This window comes from Diorhabda sublineata, chromosome 4 (genome assembly GCF_026230105.1).
Source record: "Diorhabda sublineata isolate icDioSubl1.1 chromosome 4, icDioSubl1.1, whole genome shotgun sequence".
NCBI classification, from domain to species: domain Eukaryota; kingdom Metazoa; phylum Arthropoda; class Insecta; order Coleoptera; family Chrysomelidae; genus Diorhabda; species Diorhabda sublineata.
Genome location: NC_079477.1, coordinates 34,686,060 through 34,706,761, shown reverse-complemented (window position 1 = coordinate 34,706,761; position 20,702 = coordinate 34,686,060). Strand labels below are relative to the sequence as shown.

The 20,702-nt window shown below is 33.9% G+C and overlaps 2 protein-coding genes across 2 annotated transcripts in view; both read right to left on the bottom strand.

The window, feature by feature from the left end:
- LOC130442780 (eukaryotic translation initiation factor 5A) overlaps positions 1–20,702 on the bottom strand; it is a 209,715-nt gene that overhangs the window by 146,192 nt on the left and 42,821 nt on the right. The window lies entirely within an intron of this gene.
- Positions 6,564–20,359, bottom strand: LOC130443365 (pyruvate kinase-like). Its single transcript, XM_056777938.1, has 8 exons — positions 20,155–20,359; positions 18,681–18,863; positions 17,238–17,471; positions 16,629–16,775; positions 14,212–14,424; positions 13,134–13,476; positions 9,330–9,502; positions 6,564–6,706 (listed from the first exon to the last, which is right to left on the bottom strand). Exons 1-8 carry the CDS (start codon positions 20,357–20,359, stop codon positions 6,564–6,566), a joined length of 1,641 nt encoding a protein of 546 aa, XP_056633916.1.

Genomic DNA, 20,702 nt, shown 5'->3' with positions numbered 1-20,702 from the left:
ATTCCAACTGGATAATTGTAATTCCCAATATTCATCAAGCGTTCAACTAACTAGGTTATATTTGTTCGTTACTAGCCAATTCAGTGAAATTTTTCGCTTTCGCAATTCCAAATACAGAAATCCAAAATGAAGTGAATAAAACAATGTCAAACTGAGGCGGCTTCATTAGTGCATCCACCTCTGCATGCATTTTACGTGACCCTGTTTCTACCTCCCGATTTTATCTATTTGCATTATACGACAAAGCGGCCCGACCAACTGTAAACCCTATAAATTTTTAGTACTATGGAAAAATAAAACATAAAACTTTGTTTTTTCCACGTTCACCGTTGGAAATAATATTAAAATGAAATAGCAATGACAGATGAAATATTTGCTATCCAAATGTTGCTACAATTTTATTATGTCATAGTTTTTCTTCACTTTATTCCGTTTTTTGGGAATCTCTAGTCACAATTTCAATTTTGAGGCACTGAAAAGACTCTTTCCAAACGTGAAATTGTTACTAATCAATCAAAATAAGCACTATGATTCCGTGAAAATGAATATTTTTTGCACAAATACACATTTCACATTCGAACATACGGGGTATTCTTATAACATTATAAGAGAAAAAAAAAGTTATAGAGAAGAATACCTTCAAAGTATAGATCTTAAAATTATATAATATTATAATTATTTTGGATTGCTGACACGTTTATGCGAGAATCGTCGCTAAATCAACGCTTTATCTACCACTGCGTTAACCGATGATTTTCGAAATTTAAGTACATCAGTACAGACTGTTTGTTTAAACTTATTTTCTCATTTGCGATCGCAATTTGTCGAAAATATCAATATATGATCACCTCGTGCACCTCCTAAATTTTCATGTCATTATCAAAAGAAGAAAACACTTTTTCTATTGACTCTATTGACTTTTTTTTTTCGATATTAACGTCTCTAATAGCTCGCTGTTACATGGAGAAAGGCGTACTAACATACTTGTATCTAATCAGAGCGATCTGATTCCCTCTCGTTTGGAGTCTCTAGTCTAAACTGAAAGACAAAACAAACTGGCGCTGCTATTTATTTCGTGTAATTGAACACTCCACAGCAGACGCTTTTTGGCACTATCCGCATTTTCAATTTCGAACCATCGGTCAGTTTAAATCAAGGCGAAGTCACCGATAATTAGTAATCAAATTTCGAGATGCATGTAATATATCAAAATTAGATTTCTACGTTCATTTCTACGTTCAAAAAGCTAATGGTGCGAGGTATTTCATTAATAATATCCCTTTGAAACATGCATCCAAGACAGGTCATCTATTACAATCAAGACCACAGTTTGAATTCCAAAGATTTCTATTGATTGTTTAGAGAAAATGAATGCTGATTTGCTAATAGTTTTGAAGGCAAAGTGTGCAGAATTGAGAAGAGAATATGTTGAGAAAATTATTTGTCTCTATAAAATCATAACTCAAAAGTATAAGCTGGAGTTTCGCATATTTGTCTCCTTGATTAGGATAAGCTCTTTCACGCTGCCTCCTAGGATACCTTCTTGAACAACCCGGAGAGAAGCGCAGTTGAACAGCTCATGGAATTGAGTTTCTTTTCCACCTTTTCATCTTAAAAATCGAGATTCCTGTATGATGCTCAACGTCTTGAGTACTTGGAGGGCCCTCTGAAGAGACCGGGGATGTACTCGCTAGTCAGGAGACTGAAGAGGTAGCATAATAAACATAGTTCATTACCTTGAACTAATTTCTCCTCGTTTCCAAGGTTATTTGGAATTTCCTGGATCGGTATCAGTAAGACAGGGGTGGACGGATTACTGTTTTATTGAGCAGTTTGTTATGGAAAATGTGAACCTATGTTAAGTATTTTAAACGCCAGGGTACAAGGCATAGTCACCACACTCGTAACGGCACTTTTTATCAATTCGTCTACCCTTTCATTTCCTCGCATACCATAATACCCAGTAACCAATAGAAGTGCCTCATAGTTATTAGTTGATAGTTTTTGAAGCCGCTCGCTAGAGCTTTGTTATCACCTTAGAGGTGATAACCACGACCATGAGAAACTCGACAGCTTGTCGGTTGTCGCAGTAGATATAGATGTGCCTTTTTGGTGTTTGTGGTTATTGAAATATTTTTTCTAGAGGGCCAAGTCTTGAAGTCTCCTTCATCCTCGTCTAGCTGCTACAAAAAACTATTATTAAAGCACCACATGAGCCCTTTTGAGTTTATGAAATTAAGAGGGACTTGCCTGTTAGAAAAAATGACTTTGAGTTTGGTTCCGAAGTTGTAGAAATTTGAATTACGGCTACACCCTAAGGTTGGAACCTCTTCGATGACTCTATCCTTTGTTATAGTCGCAAGCATAATAGAGTTCTTGCGATTGTAGCCCAAACTAAAAGATAACTTCTATTCCTGCACCTTTATGGCTACATTTTTTTCGATTATCTTCAATATGGCTAAACAATTCGGTTATCCTCATGGCTAAAATTCACAAATTGCACCTGGAGTTGATTGACCACTTTGCATTCAAGTTTCTTTTGCCATATAGAGATTTTCATCTGAGGAGGACGTTGTCGTATAAGAAAACGCCTATTCCGAAAGACAGGAAATAATATTTGGAAGGGTTGAAACGGCTGAAATCTTGCTGGAATGTAAAGTGTATTTAGTTGAAAGGGGACGATGTTGACAAATGAAAATGATTATGGAAAAAAATGTCTTGTTTCTTTGTGAGGTCGGGAATTTTCCCTCGTAATCAGCACACAAAGAAACTCAAGAGAACTTTGGACTAATTATAGACGTATTTCTGTAACTTTGTACTACACTCTACTTCATACGGTAAACTAGAAGAGAATAATGGAAATTGCCTCGTATGTACTGATCAGGGCCATTAGAGCAATTTCGTTCTTCGTTCTGCGGTCTTGAGAATTTGAAATAAAAATTTCGAAAAATAATAAAATTAATTCCATCCGTTACTACTTTATGAATTCATTCCACAAGTTGTGTGTGCCGTTTATAAATGAATGACGAAATCGATTCAAATATAAATCTATTTTTTTTTTCTAATAGGTTTTCTAACAAAAACATTTTAAAATAAAAATTCCACCTTATACGTTTCAGGATTACGAAAAGTGAAATCGCTGTAAACATTAAAAAGCGCTCTCAGTGGTTTGAGATTTGTGCATTTTTTAACAAGATGCCGCAAAAAAATTCTATGAAATAACGGCGGGGTTTAATAGCACCAATAAACATTAAAACGTTCAAAAAACGGTAACCTAACCATAAAAAACTGTATTTTTTAAACATATCCTTCAAATTATATTCTAGACCTTATACAACTTGATGTAGGTATCGACTCGAAACCCTTTTTTAGTATTTTTAGTTTTATTGCGTCAATTGGGGTTTTACGTTTTATTACTTAACCAGAAAATATAAAAACGTCGACAAAAAATTCATAAAAAACTAATGCAGCTGCTCAGTAACAGGCTTATTTCAATCCTTTTTCTACATATAAAAAATGAAAATGAAGAGAAATTGGGACGGTTTAAATTGACGTCTTAATACCAGTAGTGTTCTAAACATGATTTCGAAATAATGACTTTGATTTGAATTTATTTCCAACATATTAAAAGGACTTTAATAGTTCATTGGAGCATTACAAGAAGCGATAGATCATAACCGCCTAGTACAGTTCGAAACCAGTTTTAAACCACTAAAATCAGAAATGCGATTTAGTTGAAATATTTGTATTAAAAATGTGAATATAAAATGCAGCATATCTATTTGGTAATTTGCATTCAAATACCCTTCAATGTAAAACATTTTGTGTTTTATTTGAAATACCAATTGCCCAATCAGAAGAAACATTGATGAAGCCACACGTAAAAATTATTCATGCTGGCAACTCCATTATGTGGCCATAGCAAAATGTCAGACTGTTTGTAATTTATGCGTTACTTTACCGAAATAATATTTTATTAACTAGAAGTAATTGGTAATTATCCAACAAGTTCATAAAACCATGAATGAAGCACCAAGAAAACTGGGACAGGTAGTCCTGAGATAAATTGAGAGTCAATTTTTGGTTAAATATAATGAAAGCTCTAAACCCATAGCTAAGGCCATCAAGAGCTTAAATGTCTGCAAACTTAATAAAAATTCCGTTCCGTGTTCCAGGATTCAGAGACCTCAGCAACCAGTGAAAGTAGTTGTGACAATACTAGACATGGAATCCCTGCCATATTTAAAACAAGTATGGCGATACTAAATTAACAAAAGCCGTGAGCAGCAGAGCTCCATCACGAAAGTCGTCGAATTTTTCGTCGAATGAAGAATTTAACTAATACACAAACAAATCTTTCCATAAAATGAATTTCTTAGAAATGATATCAATTCTCAATCTTATTTCTTTATATGGAAAATTTGCTATTCCTCAATAACTTTTCATTTCACAAGTTAACTCTCTCTCTCGAATGAAAATTCATAATTTCAATAGACCTGGTGGTCTCAACCCTCTTGTTCAATTCCAATTGACAACAAAGAAAATATTGTCATAATGACAAGAAATTTCGATAATGGGAAGTAAAAAAAATCACCCTAGCAACGATCATACTCGTATTCATTAAATAGGAGGCGGTCCAGTTCAACAATTACAACGATCAAAATGATTTCGGGCGTTTTGTGCTAGAAGAACTGAAGAAGAAAACTTTGAACTTGAGAAAGATAATTCTTCAACATCACCCCTACTTGCACGCGAAGTTCGAACCCTCTAGTTAAACTTTTTCTGGCCAAAAAACACAAGAAAATATAACAAAAATGACCATAAAATGGAGAGGGGTGGAGATGGAAAGTTTCGAGCTTAGATAGGAAATCATCCCGCAACTAATTGAACCTACATGTGAAATTTCATTTTTCGTTTGACCTGCAGAGGTGAGCAAAGGTCAAAAACCACTTTTTTTGCACTGCGACCCCTCGAAATATTCATTTGTTTTCAACCAAATTCTAATAACATCAATCCGCCGCCAAAAAAGCCATGTATGCTAATTTTGAACCAAATCGGACCCATAGCAATTGCCCGAGAGACGAAAATAAGAATTGTAGCTTAAACAGATATATATATATAAACTACAGACATTCGAAAAACCATGATAATCGTGTACAGGAGGTCTCAAATCATGGGAAAAATGATTTTTCCTTGAAAAATTCGACTAAAAATTATTTTGAAATACAATACATGCTCAATAAGCAGTAGTATTTTCGAATAAAAATGGAGGAAACTTAATTGGACAATATTGATATATCTATTCTGAAAAAATATTTTGAATTTTATATTTGAAACACAAAACGAGAATCTATTTGGTATTTTGCGTTCGGAGTAGTAAATTGAGAAAGTATTTGCACTTTGTATTCAAATATATTTCTCAAACTATTTCGTTCAAATTATGCTTTCAAATACTGCTTTAGGTGGTATTATGCTGGACAGCTCGGAATAGCAATTGCCGTGGTAGTATCGGCGAAACAAAGATAGGTCGGCGACATTTCCTCTATGCTCTTAGTATAATTTCTCTCTTCTGTATTGAGACTATCAGTCTCAGAATGTGCTTGGGCGCCGAATAAATACTTTAATCATATCTACTCAACGTACTACTTGTCAATATTATTCATTTTGCTGATATTAGTTTTGTACAGAGGGTCCCAGAAGAGAGGTGTACTATAGTTTGGAAGAAACGATTCAAACGTTAAGATACGGCCCTTAGATTTATTGAGCTACTTAGAGTTCCTCGGTACGGAATCAAAGCTCCACCAAGGATAATATTAATATGATTAACGAAGTTGTTTACTATCAAATAAAACACCAAGATCTTTGAATGTCATCATTGAATTATATTATTACCAATTTGATATTTATAACGGATATGAAGTTGAGTATTCTGGTGAAAGATAAAGTATGAAATTTGAAAATGTCGAATGGAAGAACTAATTCCTGGTGCATTTCAGAAGCTGCTTTAATTCCAATGGAGCTGAAACTATGGTAAACTTCCTATCCAAATAGTTGCAGATATTTTTGTAAGGCTGGACATAGTTGTATTGGTCGAAATATGTCAATAACAAACTTATCAGCATTTATAAAAATGGGACAACTCGTCCTGTTAATCATATCACCCAAAGGTTACCAGTTTTTATTGAGAAATTAAATAGATAACACGATGGTTTTGCAAAAACTGATGCGCGGTCTTGTAGTAGAAGCAAGTAAACCGTCAGGATCAGATTTTTTGTGCAGAGTTAAAACTTAAAACTAGGCAAGGCAAGCTTAAGGTATAATAGTGTATTTAATAAGGACCAGAGCTTCTGAAGATGAGTTGCTAGATGTCTTTCTATATTTCTCATGTGGTAACATGACTTCGAAGTAAATCTCTTTTAATTTTGGAGCGCAGAATCACTGAAATCGATATAATTGAAAACATATGGAATACAACATGAACAACTTTAATTCATCTTTAAACAACTTCAGAAAAAAATCAACTGCACTGCTACTTCTTTAGTAAAATTGATATCCTTTTAACGTCACGTCTGTTTGCTTTTTCTCATTTGTTGAGCATTCAATGTATCAAATTCTGAGGCGTAGATCACCTTCAAACAGTTCGCCATCCCACATTCCGGTCTTGACGGATTCACTGTGACTACAGCATCTCCCATTCTAATATATCCTATGAAAATCATTATTATTAGAGTGAATGTTCCGATACGTAATTAGTAGTGATACAAAAAAAAAATTTCAAGAAAGAGCTTTTAATTTGACAGGTGTACAAATGAAAAATAGGAAACGTCTTAACAACAAAACCCGTCAAAATTGTGATATGCAGAGAAAAGCTGAAAAAAATGCAGTTGTGTGCATTAAAATCTTTTTTCTCATAGCTGTATGAATATATATCACATCTATCATATGAAAACTAGCTATACAGGACGTCCCAAAAGTTGTTGAGCGAATCAAACTTACCATTTTATAAATGGAACGTCCTACATTTGATCACATTTTTGAATGAGGTTAATTTAATGAAGTTTTTTATAATTAGGCTCTGCTCTTTTTCAGACATCCGATTTTATTGGGTAAATTGTCCTTATTTTATAATCAAATTCTTAATATTGAGTATACTCGAATTACTAATTATTCATAATGATCTGATATCTCGGAATGTAATCACCTTCTATAAGATATCAAAGAAGAGAGGAACTAAATTTGATAAATATAGAATTAGATAACGATAGTTCAGGAAATTAAGCATTTTGGCCCGCAATTTTTACGTCCTGCCTGGATTTACTTGAAATTTTCACAGGACACGAACCGAGGTACGGCATAAATTGAAAGATTTAAAGGCAAACTTTGCATTTTTTGGAAAATTCATAAAATCTTTCTGAAAGTATACTCGTATAATGAGAGCTTCAAAATGAAAATGAGCAATCATGAAAATTGAGCAACTGTGAAGTTTGACCAAATTTAAATGCGTGATTTTAGAAAAATTGGGGTTTAAGGGGCAAACGATTTTTCTGAAATTTCGTATTTTTCACCGTTAACTTGAAAGAATATCTCCGAAAATACTGGAGATACAAAAAAAATAATGAAATACTAAATTCTAGCTTTTTGATAACTAAAATTTTCCTGTGTGTAGAGATTTTGTACACAGTGGATATTTGGCGAGATATAGCTGTTGAAAACCTCTATTTACGAGTGAAAACCACCTTATTCGAGCCTTTTAAACTCACCCCATTTGAAAATTGAGGAATATTTAGGAATTTAATCTACGAAAATCGGAGAAGAACAAACATCTGCTCATGTAATTGCGTGTGTGAGTGTTGATTCCTCGCCATTGTGTTTTAAAATTCGAAAAAAAGAATAGGAATTACTGTGATGATTTCTTGCCAATGCAAAAGAGGGTACGGTACTTTATGCGGGTACAGAAAACTTGTATTGTATAGGGTATTCCAATAAGAGGTGTTATTTTGAACAGCCCGCTAATTTGGTAAATGTCACTTTTGAAGCTGTCATTTTTTGACATTTGACAAGTAGAAACTACGCCATTAATGAAAATGGAACGATCCACGCTTCAACAACGCATTGAAATTATTAAAATTCACTATAAAAATGGTGAAAGTTTGGCAAAGACGGTTCGTAAAAGTAAAACATTTTTGGGTCGACGTGAAGCATCTTCTCGGACCGCAATACAGAAATTGGTGGAAAAATTTGTGCTGTTGGGACAAATTAGTGATGTGAAGAATAAAACCCGTGCACGTCGCTCAAGAACAACTGATAATATTGCTGCTGTAGCTCAAAGTGTTGAGGAAAACCCAGGTTTGTCCATTCCTCGTCGTTCTTTGGAATTAGTCATTCCACAAATTTCATTACACCGTATTTTGCATAAAGACTTGGGTCTTAAGGCCTATAAAGTTCAATTAATACAAGAACTCAAGCCGGCCGATCATCAACAACGTCGTGTCTTTGCTGATTGGGTCCTTGAAATGCATGAAAATGATCCGGAATTTCATCGAAAAATCATTTTAACTGGTGAGGCCCATTTCCACCTTGGTGGTTACGTCAATAAACAAAATTGTCGTATCTGGGGCTCGGAAAACCCAAGAGTTATTGTTGAAATTGTCTGGCAGTGTCATTGGACCTTACTTTTTCGAAAATGTGGCTGGAGCAACAGTTACGGTGAATGGATTGCGCTGTCGAGAGATGATTAATGATTTTTTATGGCCGGAATTGGATGGTATTGATCTGGACAACGTTTACTTTCAACAAGACTGCGCTACGTGCCACACAAGCAACGAAACCATCGATCTTTTACGGGAAAAATCTCCGGACCGTGTTATCTCTCGAAGAGGTGATCAAAATTGTCCACCGAGATCTTGTGATTTAACACCTTGCGACTTTTTCCTTTAGGGCCACGTGAAGGATAAGGTCAACGCCAACAGTCCAGCATCGATTCAAGACCTCAAAGATGGAGTTCGTGAGGCTATCGAGGATATAGGGCAGCCGCTTTGCAATTTGGTTACGGAAAATTTCATGAAAAGGATAAGGTCCTGTAAGCGCAGTCGTGGCGACCATTTGGCTGATCTTGTGATGGAAATGTAGATCGCAAAAGAATTTGTTAATAATTTACAGTTGACATTTGTCGATATGAATAATTATTTTGTGGTATTTTACTTGCAGATAAATTAAAATTATCAACAACAGAACTAGAGTTCGAAGGAACGAATTTTTTTCACAACTTACTCATATTTGAGGATCATTTCTGCAAATTTTTCAAATATCTCTATCACTAAATATAATACCTATTAATTTTCCATATGTTACTCCCAACTGTATTCTATTATCGACATCTCTGTTCCATTCCCCACAAAATGATCGTAAATAAATCAATGGTTCAACTCCTCTGAAGACACAGAGTTGTCGTGACACTCTCGGATACCTCGTAACTACAATTATTGGACATCTTGGCTTGAATCTGTAAATAAATTGATGTTTAGTTAAGTTTATGTCTTATAAGTTTTAAATGATGTACGAGGATTACATATAAAACATAGTAGGACATGCGTATATGCTAGTGTATATTTGAATCTGTTAACATCGATTCTTCTTCGTTATATAAATAACCAACAATTTGATAAGTGATTACTCATGGACATTTGTTTAAACTACCACTATACCAAGACTCTCAATGTATAACGCGGGCTTCGATAACCGAGTTATTGACTGCAGAAACTGAAGGTAAACTGAAACTTTCTAACTTGATCCAATTTTTTCCGACCAATGAATTTCTTACTTCGAGAAAATCACTACAGCGGGAACCTTTCCATTAATTCCTTCAATAATAGACAAAAGTGTGGGATGTAAGGAGTAGGCCTTTTGTCCCTATTTAAACTATTCTTACATTTAATAATCTCAAAACTTCCCCCTACTATCTTTTGTTGGGTGCATTTATTAATAATTCTATGTTAACTAACCTCTAGTCGCAATTATTACGACTAATTTCGTAAATACCACTCTTTCCCAAATATAGTTCTTTATCTTTGGGATTACCCAATAATTGTTTCAATGTATTGATGGATTTATAAATCAAGTTCATGATAGTTTCTAATCCTGTTGCATAAACCGATTTGGAATACCATCTTTAACTCTTTAAAGGCAAATTGTATGCTATGCAGATGAAGTTTGGCAGTTATGCAACTTCCGGATTCTGTTAGCTATTTTATATTTCAAAATATGTGAAATCGTAGCAAAAAACCCTCTTATGTGATGGGACATTGGTATCACAAAGAGAAGTGTGTAATATGACACTTTCCAATTTCAAATATCTGATTATTCAACAGATATCTTAGTTTTCTCAATATACTTCTTGTCACATCATTTTCCTGGAAGAGGCTCCTTGGTGTGAAAATTTAGTATATAAAAGTTAATCTGAAAAAATAACTCTTCAATATTTCTAGCTTTCTTTGCTCTTTAGTTAACTGTATCACTTGGAGTATTGTTGATTTGTATATCTTGGGGATATAGAAGTTCGACGTATATTATCTTTGTATTTGCTAGATCCTAAGTTGGAATTTTTGAAACCGTTGGTGATATTCATAATGAACACACTGCTTACAAAACCACTACACCAATACTTACAATTACACTGTCTGATACTCGTTTCGATCACCATGTTATCGTCTTCAGAGACTGAAGCTAAACTAAAATCTATTAACTTACTAAATTTCCTCATTAATGAACCTTTTCCTTTATAATTTTCCCCGCTGGAAATATTTTTGGCGGGAGAAGGTTCATTGGTAAGGAACTTTAGAATAAAATGAATAAGTGAAGTTAAAAGGTTTTAGTTTAACTTCTGCCTTTGAGGACGATAACTAGAATATCGATACGCGCGTCAGACAATATCACCGTGAGTGATGGTGTAATGGTGATGTAAACAGTGTATTTGCATTTGCAACCTAATTCATTGCTGGTGATGTTTAGCTCATTTATGTGTTACAGCAATTCCTCAGAATTATTGGTGGTCAGTACTATATCGCCAACGAACCTTAGAACAAAATAGTTAAAATTTATAGCTCTAAGCTATATTACGTAAATTCTAATAAAACTACAAACAATTTAATTGATTACTGCTATATATTTGAGATGTAGGGACCAAGGAAAAATTAATTTTTCTTATTTTAACAAAGTTCTAAGTTGATTTCATTCTAATTTTGATATTCATGTTGAAGGTGATTTATAGATCAATATAAATAAGCAAATTGTCAGTGTCAATATCACATTTTGATAAAGACTTAAAGAATAGTAGAAACGTCAAAATTTATCTTTCTTTGAACATTATTAAAAAAAACTAATTTTAAAACAGAAGAGACCCAAAATCAAGAACAAACAAACAAATTTGATAGTTGTGCTATGGGGGCTTCCATTTCAAGTGTTATAACACAATTGGTAATGGAAGATCTTGAGGAAACTGTCTTCAGCAAACTTGATATGAATATCCCATTCTTTTTCCGATATGTAGATGATTGCATTACTGTCGTACCAAAGAATCAAATCGAAAACATAAATAAAAAATTCAATTCTTATTATAAAAAACTTCAATTCACAATCGAGGTCGTGCAAAATAATAGAATCAATATGAAACAAACTTGGTTCTCAAGATATTTAAACGTGCCTTCCTATGCTACAAAAAGTAATAATAAGTTTGGCTGATAAATCTATCCAACTATCAGATCCTGAACTTAGATGCTTAGCTATTCAGAAAGCGAAAACTACATTAAAAAAAATAATTATCCGGAAAAAATGATAAATAACATATTCAAGAAAAGGATAAACAAATAATACAATCAATTAAAAAACAAAACATCTAAATATAAAACAGTTTTCCTTACCATATGTACAAGGACTTTCCCAACAATTATCAAATTATTTCAATAAATATGATATTAGTTTAAGTCATCAGGGACATAATTTGTTATCCAAATATTTCACTAAATTAAAAATTAAAACACCAAAAAACAAAAGAAGTAATATTATATATCAAGTGCCTTGTACTAATTGTGACGATGTCTACATAGGACAGACATCTCAGTATTTAGAAATTGGACTAAGAGGTCATCAATACGATTAAAAAAACTGCATCAACGAACCATGGAAAATCAAAAAAACGAGTTTTTTAGCTTGTTAAAATCTATTCCGGTTATTTTGAGTTTTCTCACATGTTTTACTCTCACCAATGAGAACAATTTTCAATCTGATCAATCTATCGTAAAATCTATTTCTTTTTTGGTAGTCTCATTTGGAGATTGTCCATTTTCTATTGTGGTTTTTCTTGAATAATGTATTGGGTATTGCTATTTTTGTAGTAATGAGGCACTAATTCCTATCCTCTTTGATTTCCATCACCAAATCAAAAGTTTGCTATAGCTAATGCTTGATTACATCCCTTCATCACTTAAAGTCACCTATTAGGTTCTAGACATTGCTGATGTTACCATCTAGTGCTTAGGTGATTTTGCTGAATAATTCCTATACTTTATATTGTTGGGGCGTAAGCTTTAATGACTTGTATAGTATATCTCTAGGATAACGGTAGACTTGAGCTGGTAACCGGATCTGATATACTTGTCTCATTTATTATCATCTCTTTTCAAGTCTTTCTGATTAGGAATCCTACCTTATTTATTTTACCACTTGGTGTACCTCTGTACCCATTCAAGTTCTAGTATCTCTTCTTTCTCCACTCTAACTTCCAAGACTCCAATGATGTCCCACTCAATCTTTTCTGCCTCTATTTCTAGCTATATGATTCTTAAATAGATCGAGAGTGGTCGACACTATTGCAAAAATATATATTTGCATTAAAAATAAATTTCATTTGCTCCACTTGCTCCGCTCTTTTCTCCAATTTCTCAATTAGACAAATGAACGATACTCGTACAGTTATAAGAGGCTCATGCACGTTGCTTCTTTTTCCTACAGTCACATTTGTTGTGAAGCATAATAATTATATCTATCTATACAGGTATGTATACAAATTGACTGAGGAAACTGAAGCTAGACAAATCGTTTATAATATATACCAATGGTAAATTGAGGTGGTACCTTACCTAGAAATAATTTTAGCTGTTCTTCCTGACGTGGATAAACAAACAATAGCTGCGGCACTACTATTTGAAGCTGCTTCTACTACGGATATGGCTAGGGAATAAACAGCTTCCATGGGCGCGGGAAAATGATTCACCAAATCATTGAATAATTGTCTTTGGTGTACAGCTGGCTCTGCCTCTTTACATATCGTATCTAATAATTTCATGATTTTACCGTTATTCGCATTTTTAGGTAAAAGAAGAGCGTCCGACCCATCTAGTATAGCACTGGTGATATCTACGATTTCACTTTTGGATATCACGTTCGAATTGGCAAAGGAAATCGTACTAATAACTGGTTTACCTAAAAGAGAATAAGAGCAGAATTTTCCATAAATTGCGTGACTATATTGTATTATTTCCTTTATCAGTAATTGTCGTACAGTAGTAACTTTTGTTGTATAGTCACATCCAATATCAAAAATAAGTTTGTCGACCTTCCACTCGGTTGTTATAGCTTAAAATAGCAGTACCAAGTTCTGATAACTATTTTTCTTACATTACCTAACATCTCAGACATATAAAAACGACAAATGAACACAGAAAAAGGTTGTTGCACCCTCATAACAGTTTCAAATACATCCTAATTTCATTTTACCCATCTTGACAAGATTTAGATAACGATTGTTTGAAAATTTGCTGATTTAATGTTTGTTGTTCACTCTCATAAGAACTCTACTAGATGCTGTGAATGGAAATTGTACTGTTTGGATAGTGCACATACTTCTACAATACATGATTTGCATATTTTTCTAATTTGCTACAAATGTTCTTGGATGGACAACCAAGAGGATCTAGATTGTCTGCTATGATTCTGTTTCAACTTCTGTTGACACGATTTCTGATTCCATTTGATTGGAATCAAAAAATATCAAAATTACTAGACCTGAACTTGAGAGTTATCTTAGGCATTCACGAACGTCGAATGCACCTGGATAAACATCGCAGTTGTTTTTGTTTCCAAATGTTGCGATACTATTCTTCCGAAACACAAAAAGCATTGAATAACTTTATAATGACAAATGATAACAGAATTTACCTGCTAAATTGCATTTGGCTATAATAGATTTTTGTATGAGGAATACTTTTTCTTTGGGCAACTCTAATATCAATCTATCACAGTCTATTAATATGCCATCAGAAAATTTGATAATTTCATCAATATTCTCAACACAATTTTCATTTTCAACTTTAACGACGATCAAAATGGTTTCTCCACGTGGGCCCAGAAGATTCCTTATATCATAAATACCTGAAATTGAAGAAAGTGTTATTGTTCGATATAATATAGCTGCTCAATTTCTTCATTGTCATTATCCGATTTCTGTAAGGTCCTATAGTATAGGATAAATTCATTTCTTACGCAATAATGGATACAGTTGAATAACAGATCAATTCTTATTTAAAAAAACAAAAAACCAAAACCTGTCTCAGCTCCACAGGTATTATAACTTTAAGTTTAAGTGGGCTCACAGATGTTTATTAAGCAATAAAGCTTTTTTTTATAATAAGGCGTCAGTAATAAGGAAAATCAATTCAATTTGATTGATCTAGAATCAATCAACCCTTCGAGACACCTCAGTATGCCTTAAGAAGTGGACAGCCTGAAATTCCAAATCTGACAATTAAGTAATAAGACTGATGCTGTAAAAATCATTCATTATAAAACTATTTGGGTACATCGTTTTTGATTTTGAGGAAGAGGAGATAATATGGCTGTGGTAACACTGGATGTTCAAAATCGCATCACACTCAACGCGAAGTGGCAGTATGCATTGTAGTGATGTATCACCCAATTGTTCGCGGAGTCTGGGTGCACTCAGTTCACACTTTTAAGTATATCCAGTACTTCGTGATAAAATACTTCACGCTCCGTTTAGGTAGAGACCAGTGCGAAGAAGCAAAGGATTATAACTTTTCCTTTCGAATTACACCCGCAAGCTTTTTCTAGTCGCTTTGATGATAGCTATTATGTCATCGCTTCCAATCTAGTAACTTTTCTAGTGATTTGATGTGATGCAGGTTTCCTAAAATGATCCTTCCAGTTTAAAAACAGGGTATAGAAGGATATAGAAAACACAGTCTTCTCCTATTCGTCAGATTCTTGATGAATATGTTAGTTGCTACAAACCTACTTATAGCCATTCTGAAATAGTAACTATTTATGAGAAAATAGAGGTTTTGGAAGAAAATTGAGTTTCTAGTGATACAAAAAATCCGTAGTAATCACCACCGATGTTAATGCATTTTTATAACCGAAGCCTCCACGACCGGAAAAATTGGAGCTCGTAAAATTTTGGAATACTCTATAAAAATCACTGTTTCACCCATCTCATCCTTAATCGCGAAACGTCGATCCCTTGAATCACTTTTGGTTGAAGAATAGCCAAAAAACACACATGGTAAAATCAGAAGAATAGAGTGGATGTTCAATGACTGCTACAGTATTGGCACATGTAAATTCAACTCTCTGTTGTGCTGTTCTCTTGATGTAACACTATCCTACGAATATTGACATTTTTTGATACACTAGTTTGCTTCAACTATACATTGATCTTCTAGCTTAATCTATTATTCAACATTACTAAGGTTTTAAGGCTTTCCTTGAGATTTTTACTCGAGCTAGCTTTTGGCAACTGAATTTACTGTTGCGAATCCAACTTGTGTGTGGCCTCAATCTTCATCAAAAGTAACAGATCCTTTCAGTACGTGCTTTATCACCAAGAAGTATCCGCCGTCTTCTTAATTCGCTAAACACAGTTGCTCGCGAAATGCTTTTACCTCTGCTCCTTATGATAGAAAAATGTGGTACAATAGTGCCATGGAATATTATGTTCACCAGCATTGGATACAAACGTAGCATCACAAGGGATAATTGATTTTTTATTGTTTTTCTTTGTGAAAAGTTTGATAAAATAACCAACCCTCACTAGCACGCACAGGAAAAACGAGAGAAAGCTTTCGATTGAACAGATAATTGAAGACATGTTGTCTACAGTATGTTTGATTTTTAATCAGGTATATTTTATATACCAAAGAAAAGAATAGAGGTTTAATGACTCCCGACAATTCTCTTTCTGATACAAGAATTAAGAGAGATTCAAGGCTCGCGTTCTTGCAGCTCATTTTCAGCAGTTCTTACTGGAAATGAGTGGGATGGCAAAGGATAATTACAGGTTACCAAAATATACCTTTTTTTCAAGTGATTTAACACGTTTTTATCAAGGTTCAACGACTTACATTTCGAAATAGGTCTTTTAAAAAAATACTATATGTTTTTTAACCGACATTACTCATGACGTATCTATTATTTATCCTACCTTCTAGATTTGAGAGATTCAATGTTGGTATTTAAGTCTACCTCTAAACCTATTACCTTCCTGGTAAGCTTATCATCCGCAGTCTGAGGTTCTCATTGACGAAATTTTTGTGAATAATAAAAAGACAAAGACCTACCTTGTTTATTTTGAATTCCACATGCAAAAAGATATTCAACACATTCACCAACAGCCATTTCCATAAGTTGCTTATCGCTTGCAGATATAGTGGGTAAATCAATTGTTGCATTTGGTATTGTCACAGAATCGTTACTGAAGAGATTGCCTATAAAATTATCTTAAATAATTATATAAAGAATAAATGTTAAAAATGTAAGTAATGTATATTCATGAATTTTGTTATTCCACATTTCTACAGCATGACAATGGAGATACATCTAGTTTGAAATTTATGAGAAATGAGAAATGTTAAAAATAATATGAAGGCTGAAGGAAATAGGGAAGAATCAATATAAGAAGCTGGGAAATGAGTAACTCAAAGAGATATTGGAATAATAAGACATAATCAAGCCGATTCTGTAATAAAAAAAGTAAAATATTGTAGACAAATAGGACGATGAAAAATGGGATAGGCAGACAAAACGAGAAAAGAATAAATAAATTGAATATTCGAGATATTAGTTACAAGATCAAGGATGGGAGAGAATGGGCAGGAATAAGATGTGATTTATTGAAGAACGGCCTTGTAAATGGAGGCAAATGATGAATTAATTTGTCTTTAAATTACCTGCTTTTTCAACTATGCACCTAACGATACTCTCCACACATTCTAATGCACTAAGAGTAACGGATCCTTGATCAAATATCAGTTTATCTCCTGGTTGGATTACTTCAGGAAGTTTCTCGTAATCGACGAATATCATATCTTCGTTAACAAATTCTTCAAACTCTGGCTTAGTTGTGAGTTTTGTTTCCTTTCCCTTTTCCAAGAATATTTGTTTGCTGTTGGATTTGAGGCTTCCTAAAATTTTAGGAAGAGTTTATTGGTTTTTACATGCTAATCGGCTTGTTTCGCTTTAGTCTATTTTGAAGTATAGCGATTTGCAGTATCAGTATCAGTATCATACTCTGTTTGATTCAATTTTAAGTAGAAACATCAACTATGTTGATATTTCCGCTGCTGTTGATGATGTTAAAAATTTAAGTTATTCAACTAAGCTGGAATTTCTGGTGAAAGAAAGAAATTTTGGGCATTATTAGGATTTGAAACTGAAAATTAGATGTATTCTGCAAATTTCAACGCTGTAAATAATTTCCAGGTTTTTCTCGAGTTCACTTTAGTTACAATTTTTTTTTCCCGAAGCTATACTATAAACGGTTCCCGAGATATGGCCGAAAGCCATTCTTATTGGGACACCCGGTACAGTGAGGCTTTAGTGAATAGTTCAATTTTCAAATTTATTTGTCGAAAAAAAATAGATGGCGGAAAGTAATCATCAGTTATAGGGAGAATCAACTGTATGTTTTCTGAAGTTTTAGTATGAGTAAATAACGACTCACAGAACAATCTTTTTATGGCATATTTTTCTTCTAGCCACTAATATGACCCAGGAGAAGCACAATAGAAAATTAACCATCTTCAAATCGGTACAGAAGAACTGATTTGAAACTTCAGTACTACTGTACTGAAAACCCATAAAACTCACAATTTTTTTCTGGTAATCTTGACGCTAGTAATTCAGTACATTCATTAGAAAAGTCTGGGTTCGGTTGAATTGAACTCCATTCTGTGACAACCTTGGGAAGAGATATGCTTTATAATTTCATCTTGGGAGGGAATATTGGGGCATTTCCATGCAAGGTGATTGTATTTGTTGAGGCCCACTATATTAGTCATACAGAAGTCATAATAATTTTTTTGTTCGCGCCATATCATATGCATATTTTGCGTACACTTTATCTTAGTATTGAATTTCAATACCGAAGAAGGTAAAAAACAAAACAAACAACTTTTGGACGTACGCGTATTAAGAATAATAACAAAAGAAATTTACTTTTAGAAAGTACTTTTACTAGACAACAATAAAGTGTGTCCACATCTATAATACTGTATGCATAAATTTTTTTATACGTTGATTCAAGAGCTCACCCTCTAAATTTATTGAGTCGAAACGAACCCGATAATAAAGGAAGCTATTAACAGCAAATGATTAATATTTATATTAGTTACCGGTGCGAATTTCTGGGCCTCTTAGATCTAACCCAATTGCCAAGGGATACACTCTTCCAATTCTTCTGCTGTAAATATCAACCATAGTCCTCACACGGGACAATATCTCTTTGAGTTTTTCAATTGTGGGCGCAACTAGTCTAGCTACTCGCATACCATTAGCCAGTAACTCATCTATAGAGGCTATAATAGATTTATATACAAGTTATGTCATAATATATTTCTACTTATCAATGAAAATCCTTTATTATCCATTATAGAATAGCATTTTGTGATAGAATTGAAAGCTCAAATTAACGCAAAAATTAATTTTGATATCTTACTAATTTGGGACTAATCATCACGAATGTGACCGTTGTCTGCGGGATTAGAACTGATCCGAAAATCAGAATGAGGAGAGGTCAAATCTATGATGTATCTAAGGATTAGGGTCGAAATCTTCCCAATCGGGATGAAATTGAGCGAAAGGAGGATCAACCCAAGGTAGCCAAATTATTTACTGATAGTCTTAGAGCTTTGCTCCTCCATAAACAGAGCTCCAATACAGCCTCCAGAAGGTTGGTACAACTACTACCTATTAGAGCAGCAGAAATGAAAGTGGGACGAAACACCATTCCAATTACTGCTAACGGAGCTATGTGGAGCTTAGTAGTAGACGAACTCTTATGAGAGCTGATTGAAATCTTGTCAAGGATAAACCGATCTACGCAGGAAGATTATTTGAGAATACACTTTGTGATATAGTTCAAAGAGGACCTAAAGATAGTGTCGATAGGTGATACTGAATCTCAATCCGAATAAGACCTAGCTATTTTCCTTCACTAGGAAGAAAAATTTCAACGTCAAGCCCACCAAGCTAGACGAGCAAGAAATATCTAGATAGAGAACTTCTCTGGAGCAAACACGAAAAGGAGGTAACTACAAAAGCTCTGGTGTTGTGCAGAAAGATCGGAGGTAGGAATTGTAACTCAAAGATCCTAATGTGAATATACGTGGCAATTGTGAGACCAATCATCACATATGGGGCAGTGGTTTGGCGTACTAGAACTAGTCTGAATATCACAAGGAACAATCTCTTGAAGGTACAAACACTGGCTTGAGTATGTGCAACTGGGGCCATCACATCATGCCCACGGAATCCCTAAACAATGACCAAACCTAGGACATGTCTCAGGATGATGTACCAAAAAGTTTGGCTTCCAAATATATTGAATTTCACACGATTAGCATTTGGCCAATTAATGAACGACTGGATTACGTTTCTATATATTCAAATACATATATGAAAGACATTCACTTTCAGTATTAGTATTCTCTCCAAATTTCCTCTAAACATTCGTCCAATAATACGAACTATCCACGCCATATTTCATTAAAATTGCATCATCTGTGTATGAGTTGAGACACATTGTAAAATAAGTCAAAAAATGAAATTATACAATTGAATGTGGTTTTAATAAATGAATATTCATACCTAGCGAAACATTAGACGTGATAGTACAGACGATTTGCGTTGACCTGAATCGTGCGGGTTGTGATCTAATGTTCAGCTTTGTCATATACTCTATTTTATTATTGGAAAAAGCAGCTTCGTATTGGTTATTCAGTACATCTTTCGTTTCGTTACTGTTGAAATCTATCATCCAAGGCAATTTGGGACAATATTGATGACAATCCATTTTTATTACTAACAATTTTGAATATGTGAGTTACGGCACGAATAATAATTTAGAAATTACATCAAAGTCATTAACAATGTTCAATTGACATTAGTGACAATTTTATCAATACGTCGTTGTTACATACAGGGTGTTTCTATATTCGACCGGCAACGCTCTAGCACAGAGAGATCCCAATAAACGATTCATTTCGATATAGGAATACGAATTCTTACCTAGTTGCTGAGATATGGGGTGTTCAAAAGTGACCAGCTCCTTAATAAAGGAAATATTTTGATATAAACAAACTTTAGAAAAAGTTTTTTTTTAATACATTCTGCACGCTTATTCCGAACAAGTTTCC

Excerpts from the sequence above, each read along its gene's own strand:
- LOC130443365 (XM_056777938.1), bottom strand. The coding sequence starts at position 20,359 with ATGGATTGTCATCAATATTGTCCCAAATTGCCTTGGATGATAGATTTC. Across the intron at positions 14,425-16,628 it reads TGGAATTCAAAATAAACAAG|GTATTTATGATATAAGGAAT; the intron begins GTAGGTCTTTGT and ends CTTCAATTTCAG. Across the intron at positions 9,503-13,133 it reads ACAGCTAAAATTATTTCTAG|ATTCAAGCCAAGATGTCCAA; the intron begins GTAAGGTACCAC and ends ATTTATTTACAG.